The 15,475-nt window shown below is 41.8% G+C and overlaps 1 protein-coding gene across 1 annotated transcript in view; it reads left to right on the forward strand.

The window, feature by feature from the left end:
* Nucleotides 1-111: 111 nt before the first annotated feature.
* The window catches only part of MYO1B (myosin IB), a 150,977-nt gene continuing 135,613 nt past the window's right edge, over nucleotides 112-15,475 (forward strand). Inside the window, exons 1-2 of the mRNA XM_012647923.1 lie at nucleotides 112-135; nucleotides 4,747-4,890. Of these exons, the coding sequence (XP_012503377.1) occupies nucleotides 112-135; nucleotides 4,747-4,890 (168 nt within the window). The remainder of the gene's footprint in view (nucleotides 136-4,746; nucleotides 4,891-15,475) is intronic.

Consider the following 15,475-nt stretch of genomic DNA (forward strand, 5'->3'; position numbering starts at 1 on the left):
ACCATGCACTTCACATGACTGTGCTATTTTGTCTAGCTATCTCTGTATCTGGGGGGCTAACAGCTTGGGGAACGTTGGTGTTTGACATTCGCAACCACAGATGACGTTGACATGGTAGGTGGCTTGCAATTTAAGGTTAGTGACTGGGTAGACTCATATTTAAATGTTAGATGGCCATTTTAAGATGACATACGATGTTTGTGTTGCATTCTCTTGGATTTTGAGGGAATTTTGAACGATGCTTTCAATATTTTAAACAGTAGTTTAACCCTGCAAAAGATGCTAGTAAATGAATTGGTGTATGTTGAAATATAGATAGTAATTTTGGAAGTTCCTGAGATGAGAGTAGGTAGGGGAAGAAACAGTTGCAATCATATATTTTGTTTTTTTTGGCTCGACAAACAGCTGGAAAGAGCTGGCACAGCCATGGGGTTGCCTGGCACCAGTGGGTAGGCTGGTGGCTGGCCTAAATCGCACCCTTAGGTAGAACTCTGCTTCCGGGCTCCTCCCTGGCACCTCTGAAGGCTCCTGCAGCCATTGTGTTTTGTAGATTGCCTTTGCCAAGTTTAGGAGAAACAGGTTAGGTTTTACATAGCAATGAACATGTAACAGTGGTATAATACTATATGTTAGGCACAGTACTTAGTTTCATGTCAGTTAGGAATCTTTGTTGCTGGCAAGGCAGGAAGGATACAGATACTCACAGAATTGCGGGGGTGGGAAGACCCGGAAGGATATATGCAGGCTGGGGAGGTAGACAAGGAAGCAAGGAAGGGCTGGAGGGCTGGGCAGCAGGATGCATAGGAGAAGCTGTGCTGCAGGTGTACCTGGTCCTCGTGCTGCTGCCGCTGCTATCACCTCCCAGGAAGATGTGATTGGCTGCACAGAAGCCATGTTCCCACTTTCTGCCTGTCTTGGGGTGGAGAGAGAACAGATCTGTCTCCTTTGGGTTCTGTAATGGAAATTGGGTACCACCTCTCACAAGATTACATATAACTGGGGTCTCCCTGGAAGGGAGATCAGGTGCACATAGGAGTGGGAATGTGTACGGGCTAGACAAAATAGGTCATCTATGCGAAGTGCGTGGTCATTCCACTATTCGACATCAAAATGAATTTTTCTCAAACTCACTAATGTTGCAGACAAAAAGTCCAAGTCTCAGGGCGCACCAGGCTGTGGTTTAGTCAGCTGTTTTACTGTTATATAGAAAAGGTGATCATCTTGCCAGTCCTCCCTCCACCCTGTGCCTTAGATCAACCAGTTTTTGCTTTTTAGTATATTTAAAACACTCCACTTCCTGGTACCTGTCTCTTTTATTAGGTAAGATGCTTTCTGTTGCAAATAATAGAAAATCCACCTCGAACAGCTTAAACAATAAAGAGAACTAATTGGCTTACATGACTGAAAACTTGAGAGTTGGGGTGTGGGCTTCAAGTGCAATTTGATCTGGAGGCCTGGGATGTCAGCAGGGCTCCAGCACTAATAATTCTAGGTAATTTTCTTGCCCTGCCCTCCTCCATGTATACTCTTCCCCTTCGGACCATCCCCCCTCATGAAAACAGAGTTGGCTACAGCTGTTCCAAGTGTCACATCTGGAAGTCACACCATCCAGAGGTAGAGATGCTACTATTCCAAGCCAAAGTCTCAAGCTCAGTCACTTGCCCAGCCTTGAATCAGTTACAGTGGCTGGGAGATGGGAATGTGTTGATTGACTTAGCCTAGATCACGTGCTAATTCCTGGAGCATGGGGTAGCATTGCCTTCCCCAGAACCACATGGATTCCCACGGGGGCTCTTGGGAAGGGAGAAGGTAGATACACCCATAGTAGGTATCAAACAAAAAGTATCCCCAGTGCTCTGCATACGTTCTCATTTCGTTCTCCCTGTAACCCCATGTGAATTCTACTAATGGTTGGTTTATGGAAATGTTGAGTTAACAAGCTCCTTCAGAGAAAAAAACAAATGGATTCTTTTGGTGGAGCAAATATACCAACTGATTTCACTGAGATGTCAAAGTGAACTGAACCAAGGTTGGAGATGGTGGTCACCATATGGGAAACCAATCCATTTTTAGGAAGATGTGGAAGTACCACTACACCATTTTCTTACTGCCTTGTTTTTACATTGAGAATGAAGGAGGCTGTCACCATATCCTCCTCCAAAGTATAATACCTAGATGCTAAAAAGGTAAAATATAAAACTGTGCTTGAATGACTAAATGAATCTTGGTGTCACCTTTTCGGTTTGGTTTGCAAAAGTTACTCTGAGATTTTCACTTTTTACCAACTGCCTATAAACCATCATTTGTTTTGCCCACTACTCTCCTTTGGATTATAAAGTTGAGATAGAGGTGTAAAAATTAGAACTCATACAAACTTTCTTGGAATTTATATTGGAAAAGATGGTAAAGCAGGTTTAATTATAGAGAAAGATTGGCTGCTTAATTATTGTTACCTGCAGTGGGGCAGGCCTTAGTGTCTTTCTGCAGCTGTTTCTATAAATAGACTCTATACAGGAATCCACCCCAGGGCAGAGAGTTCCTAGTCAACCTCTTTGCTTAATTTAAATTGGTGGTTTGAGGTAGTTATTTTCGAAACCCTTCTCAGGTTGACTTCCCCCTTAATCCCTAAGCCTTATTCCCTCATCTGCCAAATTATATGTAATGCATCGCAGCTAGAGTGCTTTTGGCATTACATGAGTCTGAGAACTTGAAGTTTGATTTAAATGTTAATTTATTGTGACAAAGGTCGGGCACTCTCGGTCCTATTCCTGTGCACATCTGTCTGTGGACTTCAGCACGGCCCCACCGTCTCCCTGGCTCCTGCTGCATCCCCAGAGCGGGGCAGTTTCTCCCATCCCCACAAATTTTGTTCTGAAACAGAGCCTGGCCGACTTCCAAATGCAGGAACCCATTCTTTGGGCCACCATTGTTGGGTTTTAGTGATGTCTGGGACTGTTTATTCTAGGTGTAGTTGGTATCAAATTAAAAATACATAAATTAACAAAAAAATTATTCTATTCTTCTTTTGAGTATTAGTTCCTTATTTGGTTGTTCTTGTTTATGGGAGATCCTCTTGACTTCATCTTAGTCTCTCTTTTTTAGCTTTTCCGAGGCCCCCTAATTTTTTTTAGTGGGGTCAAAAAGAAAAAAGGATATGTTTGTGGATTTATATAAATTGCTAGTAATTAATAATGAATCGCTTAATTACTAGCCAGCCCTTCCCAGTTCTCTTTAAAACAGACCAACTAAATGTTTCCATTGCTTGTGAGAGACCTATTGGATGTTCTCGACTAGAATAGGAGCCCATTTTTTTATTTGACTTGCTATGACATAAACAAGCAGACCAGCCTATTTATGAAGGACATAGTATGCTTGGGTGACTCCTTAATAGAAAAAAATCAAATGTACTTTCCACTCAATATCAGGGGCATGTATATATGTAAGTATTTATTAGTATTCTGAAAAATTATTCAGTATTAGTATGCTGAGGTCATATAAAACTGACTTCTGCATTGGAAACATTTAGAGAGAATAGCCCAGATGAATTTAGTTTTATCATTTTACCATTTGATTCTGGTCATATTAGAAGAAGTAACACAAACATGTATGTACACATACATACAACATACATGCACACATGCACTCCAATGCCAACTTTCATTCTAACAAACGTGCCACTTTCCTATGTTCAGATATTTGAAAGAATTTTAGTACTTTCGACAGTGATCAGATTGGAAGCTTTGGGGACTTAGCGTTTCACTGTTGGCTGACACCATACGCATTAGTAATGGGGTAGAATGCTGCCTTTATAATGTGCCTGTTTCTACTTGGTACACTTTTATATCTAGCCAAAGGGAAACTGTAGTATTTCTGGTCTGTGCATGTTAATTTGATTTTGCTGTTACACTGGTACGTCTGTTGGAATGAAAATTAAGAACACGGAGGTCACTCTTGGCAGGTTATGTCATATTGGCAACCTCTGATTTACAAGTTAGGTTGTGTTCTTTTCTTTATATGTCCGTTTTGAGTACCTGGAATGAAATTTCCTCCCATAGATGCAATGTTATAAGTGGCGATTGGGTTCTTTCACACCAAATGCAAAACACTCTTAAGTAACCATAGCAAGTTTCTTAATCTCTCTGAGCTTCAATTTTCTTGTCTTAAAATGGGGCTAACAATACCTACCTTAGAGTTATTGTGAGGATTAAATTAATTAATGCATTAAAGTTCTTGGGGTAGTATCTGATAATGTGGCAAGTAACCAATAAGTGTTAGCAGCATTACTTTTCAAAACATTATTTCTTGGGAAAATGTATTCTGAATTTCATCATGAGATGCTAGAGGATGTCTTGAAGGAAGCAGGTTCACAGTCTGGCATTGGTATATAAGGCCTGGGGGAAAGGGCTGGGTTGGGTTTTTTTGCTGGAGTTTTGCAGCTCTTGGCTGGAGAGAAGGGGTGGTTTAAAGAAGAAAACAAAGATCATGGCTTTCTACTGGCTCTTTCTGTAGGTGGCCTTTGCTTGGGATGAGAGACTGGCAAGGAGGTTCATTTGTGGCAGCAGGTTGGCAAATGGGGCAGCCAAGTCAGCAGCTTCTGATGTAGTTTGCAGGGAGGGGAGGTTCTGACATCTCGTGAGGCAGGTGAGGGGCGTTTGGAACTTCCAGTGTTTCATTTCTCAGTAGTGCCAAGAAGCCATCGAAATAATTTTGCTCATTTAAATTGACCCCTTTTCCTCTCTCCTGCAGCGGGAGACCATGGCCAAAATGGAGGTGAAAACCTCACTTCTGGACAATATGATTGGCGTTGGAGACATGGTTCTTTTAGAACCTCTCAACGAGGAGACCTTCATCAACAACCTCAAGAAGCGTTTTGACCATAATGAAATATATGTGAGTATACACGAAGATCATCTGGGGTGTTAGATTTTGTATTTTATGGCAGACAGCTGGCTTTTCTTTCTCAGACTTTCCATTTTTCTCTGTTTCTTAGAGTCCGGAAGTATTAATATTTGTACCCTCATAAAGAGTTTTGAGAATTTGGCACATAAGTAATATTGATTAGTTAAGTGAGTCTGCTTTCCAAATGGTGCTTATAGAGTATCAGCTGTGTGCAGAGTATTGGATACTGGGGACATTCTAAAGCAAGTGGAACACTTTAGCTTCATTTTTCGTTTTTGTATGTGGCATTATACTTTTGTATGGCAGGACATGACTAGTCCCAAATCTCCAGAGACCAAGCACATATTGTTATCTGGTAGTTTTTTCTGTCCCTACTGACTACAAATGTCAAGAAGGTTCATGTCCTTTTTTTAATAGTTCACTGCCTTGCATTCTAATGAGTAGCTTCTCAAGGATAACTTTGGATAATTAATTTCTTTACAAAATAGTGGTCATAATCTAGGAATTGAATTTCTCAACCTTCTCAATTCATATTGTTGGAGGTGGGGGAAGGTTGATGGTAACATGAGACATGTGAATACTGCTTTGGGAATATTAATTTGATAACTGGATACTAAACTGAGGTGTAAGTGCTGATCCAAGGCCAGGTGTGGTGACTCACACCTGTAACCCTACCAATTTGGGAGGCCAAGGCGGGAGGATTGCTTGAGGTCAGGAGTTCAAGACCAGCCTGAGCAACATAGCAAGACCCTGTCTCTAAAAAAAAAAGAAAAGAAAAAGAAAAAAATACTGCAGTGAGCTATGATGACACCACTGCACTCTAGCCTGGGCAACAGAGTGAGAACCTGTCTCAATAAATAAATAAATAAATGAATGAATGAATGAATGAATGAATAAATAAAGTGCTGATCCAAATGGGAAAGGTAGAAAATGCTGCCGCAGAGCACGGAGGTGGTATTGTTTGGTTTGGCAGTGTGGCCTGGTGTCACATTCCCTCCAAGTGTAGCAGTTCTGCTTTCAGGTGGAAAAGCCTGACGATTCTCCAGCTTTAATTGAAAGCGTGGTCTGATATCATATAAAAGACAGACTTTAAACATTGGTCTTTGAGATGGAGATAGGAGGAATCAATTATATTCTAATTAATGTTGCTGATCATTTTTCTTTTGGCTCTAAAAAGCACAATTCACTTTTAGATGAATTGAAAATAGGATGGAGAGTAGAACATTGCGTGCATTCAGATACCTCATTTGTTGTGGCCACTAAAAATAAAACAATCCCCTTTTTAACAAAATGCCAAGTGTTAACATTCATAAGTCTTTAGCAGACAAAATGTCTGGGTTTCAGCCCTACATAATTTTATTTTCTAAATTATTTTTGGAATGCCCTTTCTGGTTATAAAACAAAAGTAGAAAATTGATTTCAGTTTCTAGTTATTCACATCAATTAATGTTTTCCATGATACTTTAGGGCTACTATTTCCATGAGATATGTGCCTTCCTTTTATAACTTTAAGCAAACGTCATGTTGATGAGCTGCGCATTCTTTAAGTGAAAAAAAGCAGATTGTAGAGTAATGTGTATAGTACGATCCTATTTTTTAAAATAAATGGGGGTTGGGGAAGAGCCGAGCACAGTGGCTTACGACTGTAATCCCAGCAACTCAGGAGCCTAAGGCGGGAGGATTGCTTGAGGCCAGGAGTTTGAGACCAGCCTGGGCAACACAGCAAGACCCTGTCTCTAAAAACATGAAAAAAATTAGCTGGATGCGGTAGCATGCGCCTGTAGTTTTAGCTATTCATGAAGCTGAGAAAGGGAGATGACTTGAACCCAGGAGTTCAAGGCTGCAGTGAGCTATTGTCTTGCTCCTGCACTCCAGCCTAGGTGACAGAGTTACAAAAGGAAGGCACATTTTTTTCTTTTTTCCCCAAAGAAAAAATGGGGAGGGGTATGAATGTGTACATATGTTTGTGTGTATTTGTATGCACACACAGAAAGATATGTTAGCTTTGTGTACACGGTGGGGTGGGATGGGGCGTGGGAACAGAAAGGGTTACTCTTTTAGACCTCTGCATTTTGGGACTTAAGTGAAATATATATTGCTTTTGTAATTAAAAAATGCTACACGATAAATTTGATTACCATACTCCCCAGCCCCACATGTCATGTATCTTACCCTTGGGAAATCTGTTCCTGGCTCTTATTCTGATAATACTCCTGCTTTGCTTTTGTTCATGGGTTGCCACAAAATTGTTTAGCTTGATGCCCAAGGCTAAGTTAATATGACATGCAGCATTTTAATGTTTTGTCCTTTGCTTTGTTTTTTAATTCTTTCCCAGCAAATGAAGATGTAGTTTAAAAAGATCTCTTTTATAGTCACTCTGTTATACTAGAAAAGTGGGTGACCATTTAGGGTGATCCATTGTGCAAGTATATTGAACAGTCATTTATAGGTTCAGAGCCAGGGTTGCTAAGGGGGCTAGTGAACAGAAGGACCCTTGCCATCCATCCACTCCCCCCCCCCACATATTTAGAAATAAAAAATAGTTCCTACCTTTGCAGAGCTCTCATGAGGGTTTGCATTGCCTCTGGATATGAGGTACCGATGCTCTAGAGCATTCACAACCCTTAAGGAACCTCTGGATCTACAGCTGGCTGGCTCTGGAAGTAGACTCCTTTGTCATTCTGTCATACTAAATGTGAAGCTCTGTGCAGGACGAGGCTGCTGGGAGCTAATCAGAAGTGTCAGGATGTGTTTGTCGTAAGTAACACCTACCCCAGCCTGCGTTAAGCAATATGAGGAGATTTATTCACTTGTATACCTGACAGTCCACAAGTAGTTCTGCTTTCAGAATTGGTTTGATTTTGCGGCTCGCTGATATCACCAGGGACTTCGTTTCCTACTGTCTGCTTTACCTTCCTTGGCTGTTGCTTCGTAGTGGCAAAGCAGCTGCAGCATTCCACGCATTGCATTCGTAGGTCGTGCTGTCTAGAAGAAGATGGTCTATTCTAGCACTCCAAGTCAGAGTCTGAGATTTACCCTGGTTAGGCCACGTGAGTCACACACCCTGCTCAAACCATTGACTGTGACCAGGTGGTGAGAATGAGCTGAGTGGCCTAAGAAAATAGCTTTTAGGATTAGGGTTGGGTCAGTTTTGTTCGAGGTAGATGGGCGGTGTGTGGAAAGGGGATACCCAACCACTTCTTTCTATCCACGTGCTAGGAGGAGGGAAAGGGCCATGCATGCTGAGGAGCCCACCGCTGTACAGCTCTCACCGGTTTGATGGGGAATTCGGTAATGAAGTGGCGTTGTTGATGTTGATGCCAGGCTAAAGGACGTGCCCCTGGGAAGCGTTTGTCACTTGAGCTCTAGGCTTCTGGTGCACCAAAGGCATGCTTCTCAGACTCTTCTCCTGGTGAGCTGCTAATGGCAGAGAAGAGTAAATAGCTTCTCCAGGCTCTCAGGAGCATACTTGAAGTCTGTTTGCTTTAGGGAAATTTTGCTGAAATCTTTGCTTCCAAAAGTAATTCCAAGTTTTATTCTGGTCTCTAATGCCAACCTTTTTGGCACCAGGGACTGGTTTCATGGAAGACAATTTTTCCACGGACCCAGATCAGGTAGGAGGGGGGAGATGGTGAGCGATGGGGAGTGGCTGTAAATACAGATGAAGCTTTGCTTGCCCACCACGCACCTCCTGCTGTGCGACCAGGTTCCTAATAGGCCGTGGACCAATGCTGGTCTGTGGCCCAGGGGTTGGGGATGGCAGTGCTAATGCATATGGGTTTGTTTTGGCCTAATGTACTCTTTGCAACCCTTTTTTGAGTAAGACGCATGTTCCAGGAATATCTGTTCTTCGCTCTTAGGCAGGTTCACACGCTTATTTAAATAGCACCGAGTTGGTTCATAGCTGTTTGTGGCTGGGTTGGGTCTCTAAATCTGGGACAGTTGCAGGTGCTGTTGGGGTCTTTGCAGTTAGGGCTGTGGAGATGGAGGGGGATCAGGTGAGAGGAGATAGAGGGAAATGTTGGGCGGATGGGGTGACACACAAAGAAGAGACTCTGCTTGCTTTTGTTCCTCCCTCTTGCAGAGTGCAGTTCAAGCTGGGCCCAGCTGCAGGACGTGCCGTTTGCCCTGGCAGGCTCAGTGCGGGGTCACTGGCTGGGAAATGCTGGTCGTGAAATTCCCGAGCACTGCTTTTCTGTATGCTTTCTGTCCTTTGTCAGACCTTCTTCCGGCCTCCTCACCCCGCCCCCAGCCCAGATGGAATGGTGGCAGGACTTCATGTGGACTTTTATTGTGATGTGGGAGATGGCAGAGCTGAGGTCCAGCCAGACATGTGCTGTTTTTAGGGGGACTGGTCGGGACTGCGGTTCTGTTCAGGAACAGGAAAGCTGCAATTTAGGTGAGAACAAGGCCCAGGGCAAATTTGGAAACTAAAGAACCAAGGTGTCTGTTCTCTGGCAAGAAGTATTTTTGGTGCCCACCAGTAAATTTAGTGTGTTTCTATCTGAATTGTCAGGTTGGGGATCATTGAGATATAGGGGTCTGAACGAGTCCAATTTTAGGAGCTTATGTTAAACCAATTTTAGTTGTAAGAGTGACTGCTTAGAAGTCTAGGAAAAATTGTCTTATTTTTTAGAAGTTAGTACTAGAATTGGGATTCCCAGAAGGGATGGGATCAGATGGTTTTATGAAATATACTCAAGACATAAATACTGTATATTTAGTTTAAAATATTGCAGAATTAATGAAAATAATACTGGTTAAACATACTTATTTGACATTTCAAAAACACTTTCCATTTAAACATACAAAAATCCCACCTTGTGAGTATAATAAATATTCCTGGGAATTTGACATAAGTGGTTTATTAGTTTTCTCTTGCTGCAAAACAAATCGCTACAAACTTAGTGACTTATAGTAACATACATTTATTATCTCCGAGTTGAGGCCTGGCTTAGCTGGGTCTTCTGCTGAGGGTCTTACCAGGCTGTGGTCCAGGTGTTGGCAGGGCTGCAGGCTCACCTGAGGCTTGGGACCTGTGCCTTTTGCAAGTTCATGGAGTTGTTGGCAGAGAGCAGGGCTGGAGTTCAAATGTCAGACTGAATGTTATTCCTGCTACCCAGCTGTTTCTCCAGGTTTTTTTTTTTTCTTTAATTTCCTTTAAAAAGTTTTTTTTTTTTAATTACAAAATTAACAAATGCTTTTGAAAAAAATTCAAATACGTAACATAAAAATGTAGTTTTCTTACTTTAGTATTGTAGGCCATTTTCAGCATGAGTAGTGGTTAATAGGGTGTAGGTCATCTTTAGGATTATGTTGGTTTGATTAAAAACTAATTTTTTCATTCCAGAATTGGAAGTAGGAGGAGGTTCTCTTTTGTTTAGATGGCTGGACCTTTACCCAGGGAACCCACATTCAACAAGGTTTGATTGGAACAAGGGCAATCTTTAATGCTACCTCCAAACTCTACCTAGACCAGGTAGGGAAATAAGGAGGGAACCTAGCCCTGTTAACGTGAAGTGCCTAGACCTGACTGCGTGTCAGTGGTTCACCGTCAGCCCCACTCAGCTTCCTCTGCTTGCTGAAAAGGTAGACCGTTAAGGCAGACCTGGAGCGCAAGCTGTACGTGCTTTCCAGAGTGTGGTTTGGTGTTTGGACTGGAGATACAGTGCTAGAAGGCTCAATAACGCTGGTGAAAAACAGCCGATCATGAGGCTGAAGAGAAATGTTGTGTCTAATTTCTGAGCACAGTCTATCTTTTGGACAGTTTTGTCATAAGTCATTTTGGGTAATAACTTGCCAGTTTCAACCCCTGCAACCTTTCTTAAAACCTATGGTGTTCGGAAAATTTCCTCTTCTTAAAACTTTCAAAGTCGATGCACATTTCTCTGTTGTTTATCAACCTCAGAGAGTTTTTTCATCATGTAGGCACTATATAGGACTTGAAATATTTATATAATCTTGATAGTATATTAACTTAAATATTATGGTTGAAGCCATACCTGAAATTTGATTTGGAGGAAATTAAGGCCTGACGTCAGGTCTGTAGAAGTGTCATCTTTGAGAAGCAGTGTGGTGGCGATAAGAAGCAAAGACCTGAGTTCCAGCCCTGGCTCTGCCATTTTGTGTCTTTGAGACCTTGGAAAAGTCCCATAACTCCTTGGAGACTGGTCTCTCATTGGTAAATTGATAAGTGTTAAGAACAAATGTTTATTACATCCTTATTGGTACCAGGTGCTGTTCTAAGCACTTTACATGCATTAGTTCCTTTAATTCTTACTGGATTCCTATGCACTGTAAGTTTTTAAATTATTTTCATTTTACATATGAGGAAACTAGGCTCAGAAAGGCTAAGTAACTTGTCTGAGGTCACACAGCGTGTAGGAGATGGAGCTAGGATTCATACCCAGGAAGTCTGGCTCCAGAGCCGTGCTCTTAAGATAGTTCTGCTGACTTTACACAGTTGCTATAAGCATTAATAATACCACTAATATGAAAGGCCTTTCAGTTTTTAAAATAATTGGGTATGATATTGAAGAATAGGGAGGCTTAGAACAAGGCAATCTGAGAATGAGCTGGACAAATCATTGAAATGATAAGTCAGCATTTTTGCCATGTATTGAGTTAGCGCTCAGCAGTACGACATGAACCGATGTGACATGGAGCAAGCACGTTCATTTCTAAAGTCCTACTGATCATTACATGGTGCTCGCAAGTGAAAGGAAAGTGATAACAGCCATGAGGATGATTCTTCCCTGCTCTGGAAGGCGGGAGAAGGTGTTGGGAGGAGAGCGTTTTTCATCCTGTTCCCAGGATGGCAGGTGCCTGGCAGCTGCACATGGTCCTCACCTTTATGAACACAAGGCTGAGGAGGAAGAAGGAGCAACTCAGCACAAGGGACATGTCACCACTTCAGCTGTCCCCTCTACACATGCATCGCTGTCTGCTGTATACCTGTGGTGCAGACACATTTTAATGATAAACCTAATTTCTAAAGAGAGGCTATTTTGTTTTTTGAACTCTGCTTTGGAAGGAGTGGAGAGTGAGATACGACGTGGCATGTGGGGAAAGGCACGGGTTTTGGCAGACAGACCTAAGTTTGAACCTTGGCCACCGACAACCACTGTGACCGTTGTAAATAATGGAAGTTTTCTTGCCCATGCAGTAGTCATCGTGGTACTTAACCTTGTTGAGTTGTGGTGGGGACCAAGGGGAATGGTGGTCCGGTACCTGGCACATAGTAGGAGTGGAGAACATGGTAGGTGCCATGACTATGACAAACTTGGTAACCCAGAATGACTTTTCTTTAGGGATTCAGACACTAAGGTGTTCTTTAACTAGGTTCTTTCTCTTTTTGCCCTTCCCTGCCGTCCTCTTTCCCTCTGTTCCTCCCTCTCTTTTTGATATTCATTGTGCAGATTTCATTTTAGTTGTATTACTACTTTTTTTTTTTTTTGAGACAGAGTCTCGCTCTGCTGCCCTGAATAGAGTGTAGTTGCGTCATCACATTAATAGCTCACTGCAACCTCAAATTCCTGGGCTCAAGCAATCATCCCGCCTCGGCCTCCCAGAGCGCTGGGATTACAGGCGTGAGCCACCGTGCCTGGCCTTGTTAAGTTACTACTTTGAATTAACCACATAATAATATTTTCAAGAGTTGTAGCTTGTAGCAAGTAATGTACCTATAACACGAGACCACACTGTACCTTAGATGAGAAAGTTTTATTAGGTCTAGAAAATGGTATATATTTGGAAATACTTCTCTCATGACAGAGTTTGTCTCAAAGACAATAGGATAGTATTGTATCATCGTGCTCTAAAATCAAGGCTGCCCAAGGTGATATTTTTAGCCAGTATTTCAGCGTGGCATAGAACTCATATATAGTTCTTTAATTCATAGTCTGAAATGACTGGAAGCCCAGGAGCATGAGAATATAATATAATGGTAGTGTAGGCGTGTCTTGAACTAGATAGCAGTCACTGTGCCTGACAGGCTTGTGGCTGCAGTTGGCCACCATGACTTGTGGGACCTCCTGCTCTATGTGTGAGCTCCTGATCTAAGGCTAGTGATTTAAGGCACAGTGTAGATAAAAAGATAAACAGGGCTAGATTCTTTACCTAACTTTGAAATGAGAAATACTAAAAAAAAATAATATATCCCTGAAAGCAGGATCCTGGCAGCGATGATGTCGAGAGAGGCTGTGATGAGCCATGAACAAGCAGAAACTGTGATTAAGAGTCTTTGAAGTGGACTGCCTGTGGAGTAGAAAGTGAGGAAACCAGCTAGTAGCAGGCCCAGAGGAAGCAGAAACATGGGTGGGGATGAGGCACATTGACTTAGGGCTGCAGAGGAAATCTTCACAGACTCGTGTTGCCTTGCTCCATACAGCTGCCCTGGACCCATAATCGGCCTTGGGTCCCAGCTTTTTTTGTAGCTTGGTGACAGGTTTTCAGGGGTTCCTGGGTGTGTTCATTGTTACAGTAAACCTACCTGTGTGCCATGCAGCTGACAGAGCCTGACCACGTCACGCATATTTGTCCTAGTGTCATGGACTGTGACGTAGAGCTTTGGGATGCAACTTGGCTCTGCCTGCCTCATTGTGAGACCTCGGGCAAGTTATTTAAAACCTTCTAATGCCTCCAATCTCTTCCCTGTAAAAATAGGCTGTTAGCATCAGTTTTATATATTTATTGCGTATGTATCACAAATATGTTTCTGAAACTAGAGATGTGAGATGCGTGTACTGAATTACATTTTTTAAAATACAAAGCTCAGATGGACACCTAAATCTGTTATGATCTTATATTCACTTAGGCTGTTTTGCACCATTTGAACTGTGTCTAGAAAATAATCAAGGTGTTTGGGAAACCATACCATGTCTTAAACCAATTAAGACAAAGGCCTTCTGCAAGGGAATTTGGAAAGTCTTAGAGAAATCTAATTAAAAACAGTGACATATAATATTTTAATGTCTTGGGATCAAATTCCCAGGATCCAAGACCCAGGAAGAGGGTAGATTTCTCACCATGAAGTGAGTAAAGTGTCATTTCTGAAGATTCCCGCCAGCTTGTCTTGTATAGTCATTTCCTCAGTATCCCAGGCTTTATCACATTAACGGCCATGTGAGTTGTATTTAGCTCACACTAGTTTTGAGCCCAGGGCCTTGTGAAGCATATGTGACTCACACATCTTTTACCTCAGGAGCTGCGTGAACCGTTTTTCATGTTGCTTATAACTCACTCACAGAAAACAATAAAAAATAACAAATTTTTCATAAAATTAGAAAGGATCGTTTTGTTTTCGAAGTTTTTATTTTATTTTTGTAATAAAACACTGCGGCCCCAAGGAAAAAAGTTTTTTTCTAGTGTGGCAGTCAGTGTGTTAAATATTAGTTTTGTTAAGACATACCTCACTTACTTATCTGATAACTCATCAGTTTCCTATGTACAAAGACCATTTTGTGAGAGTCTTCAAGACTTTGGTATGATAGGACTTATTACTGAATTTAGCTGAGGTTTTAACATATTTTATATAGGCTTTCAAGTCCTGGTTTGGCTATTTACAGTGGCCAATAGATTCTACTAGAGCCCCGTTGAATTTATATAATTATAATAGGTAATATTCTTGCTGTATGTCAGGTGCTGTATCTGGTGCTTTGACACACAATCTTGTTGAATCCTCAGAATTAGATGAGGGAGGAACTATTAATAATATTCTTTTTCTTGAATAGGTGAGGACACTGGGACATGGAGAAGTTAAATAATGTGCCCAAGTTCACACAACACTGAAGAATTTTGGCAGATAATTTGGAGCCAGGGTTTACACATTATTTCAAATACATTGAAGCATTAGTGATACAAGATGACATAGAATTGGAGTAAAGAGCTCAAATACTGTACTTAAGGCAGGGTGACCTGGCTTCAAATTCCATCAGTTTCCTCATCTCAGCCTCTCACCACACACTGAGTTTCCACTTCAAAACTGTTTTCAGATGGAAGCTCAGACTCCTAGCCCTGAAATTCAGGGCTGTTTACAGTTTGATCCCTGTCTGAGTTACTCACGGGACGTCTTTGGTCTAGGAAGCTGTTCCATTCCTTTTCTCTGGAATGTGCTCAGGTAGGCTTTTCTGCCTTTGTTCGTGTTTGATTCATATTGTAGCATGTGTCAGAATTTTTTTCCTTTTTAAGGCTGAATGGTGTTCCATTGCATGTGTCTGCCACATTTTGTTTCTGCATTCATCTGTCTGTGGACACTTGGGTTACTTTCCCCTCTTGGCTATTGTGAATAGTGTTACTATGAACATGGGTATGCAAATATCCGAGTCCCTGGCAATTCCTACTCTAAAAAAATATATATTTTGAAGGAGACAACTATCGTAGCAAAATTAAAAAAAGATGTATGTATGTATGGGGGTTCAACTATAACCTAAAGCCTAAAACCTCATAAGCCACTCTTGGAGGGAACTTTTCTTTGCTGGAATCATGCCCATCCTTTTAGACCCACTCGAATCTGTCTTCCTTGAGTTTTCTTAGACCTCTGCAGTTCCTAGTGACCTTTCCTTCATCTGCACTCAGA

Source organism: Propithecus coquereli, unplaced genomic scaffold (assembly GCF_000956105.1).
Source record: "Propithecus coquereli isolate 6110/MARCELLA unplaced genomic scaffold, Pcoq_1.0 Scaffold279, whole genome shotgun sequence".
Classification (NCBI taxonomy): domain Eukaryota; kingdom Metazoa; phylum Chordata; class Mammalia; order Primates; family Indriidae; genus Propithecus; species Propithecus coquereli.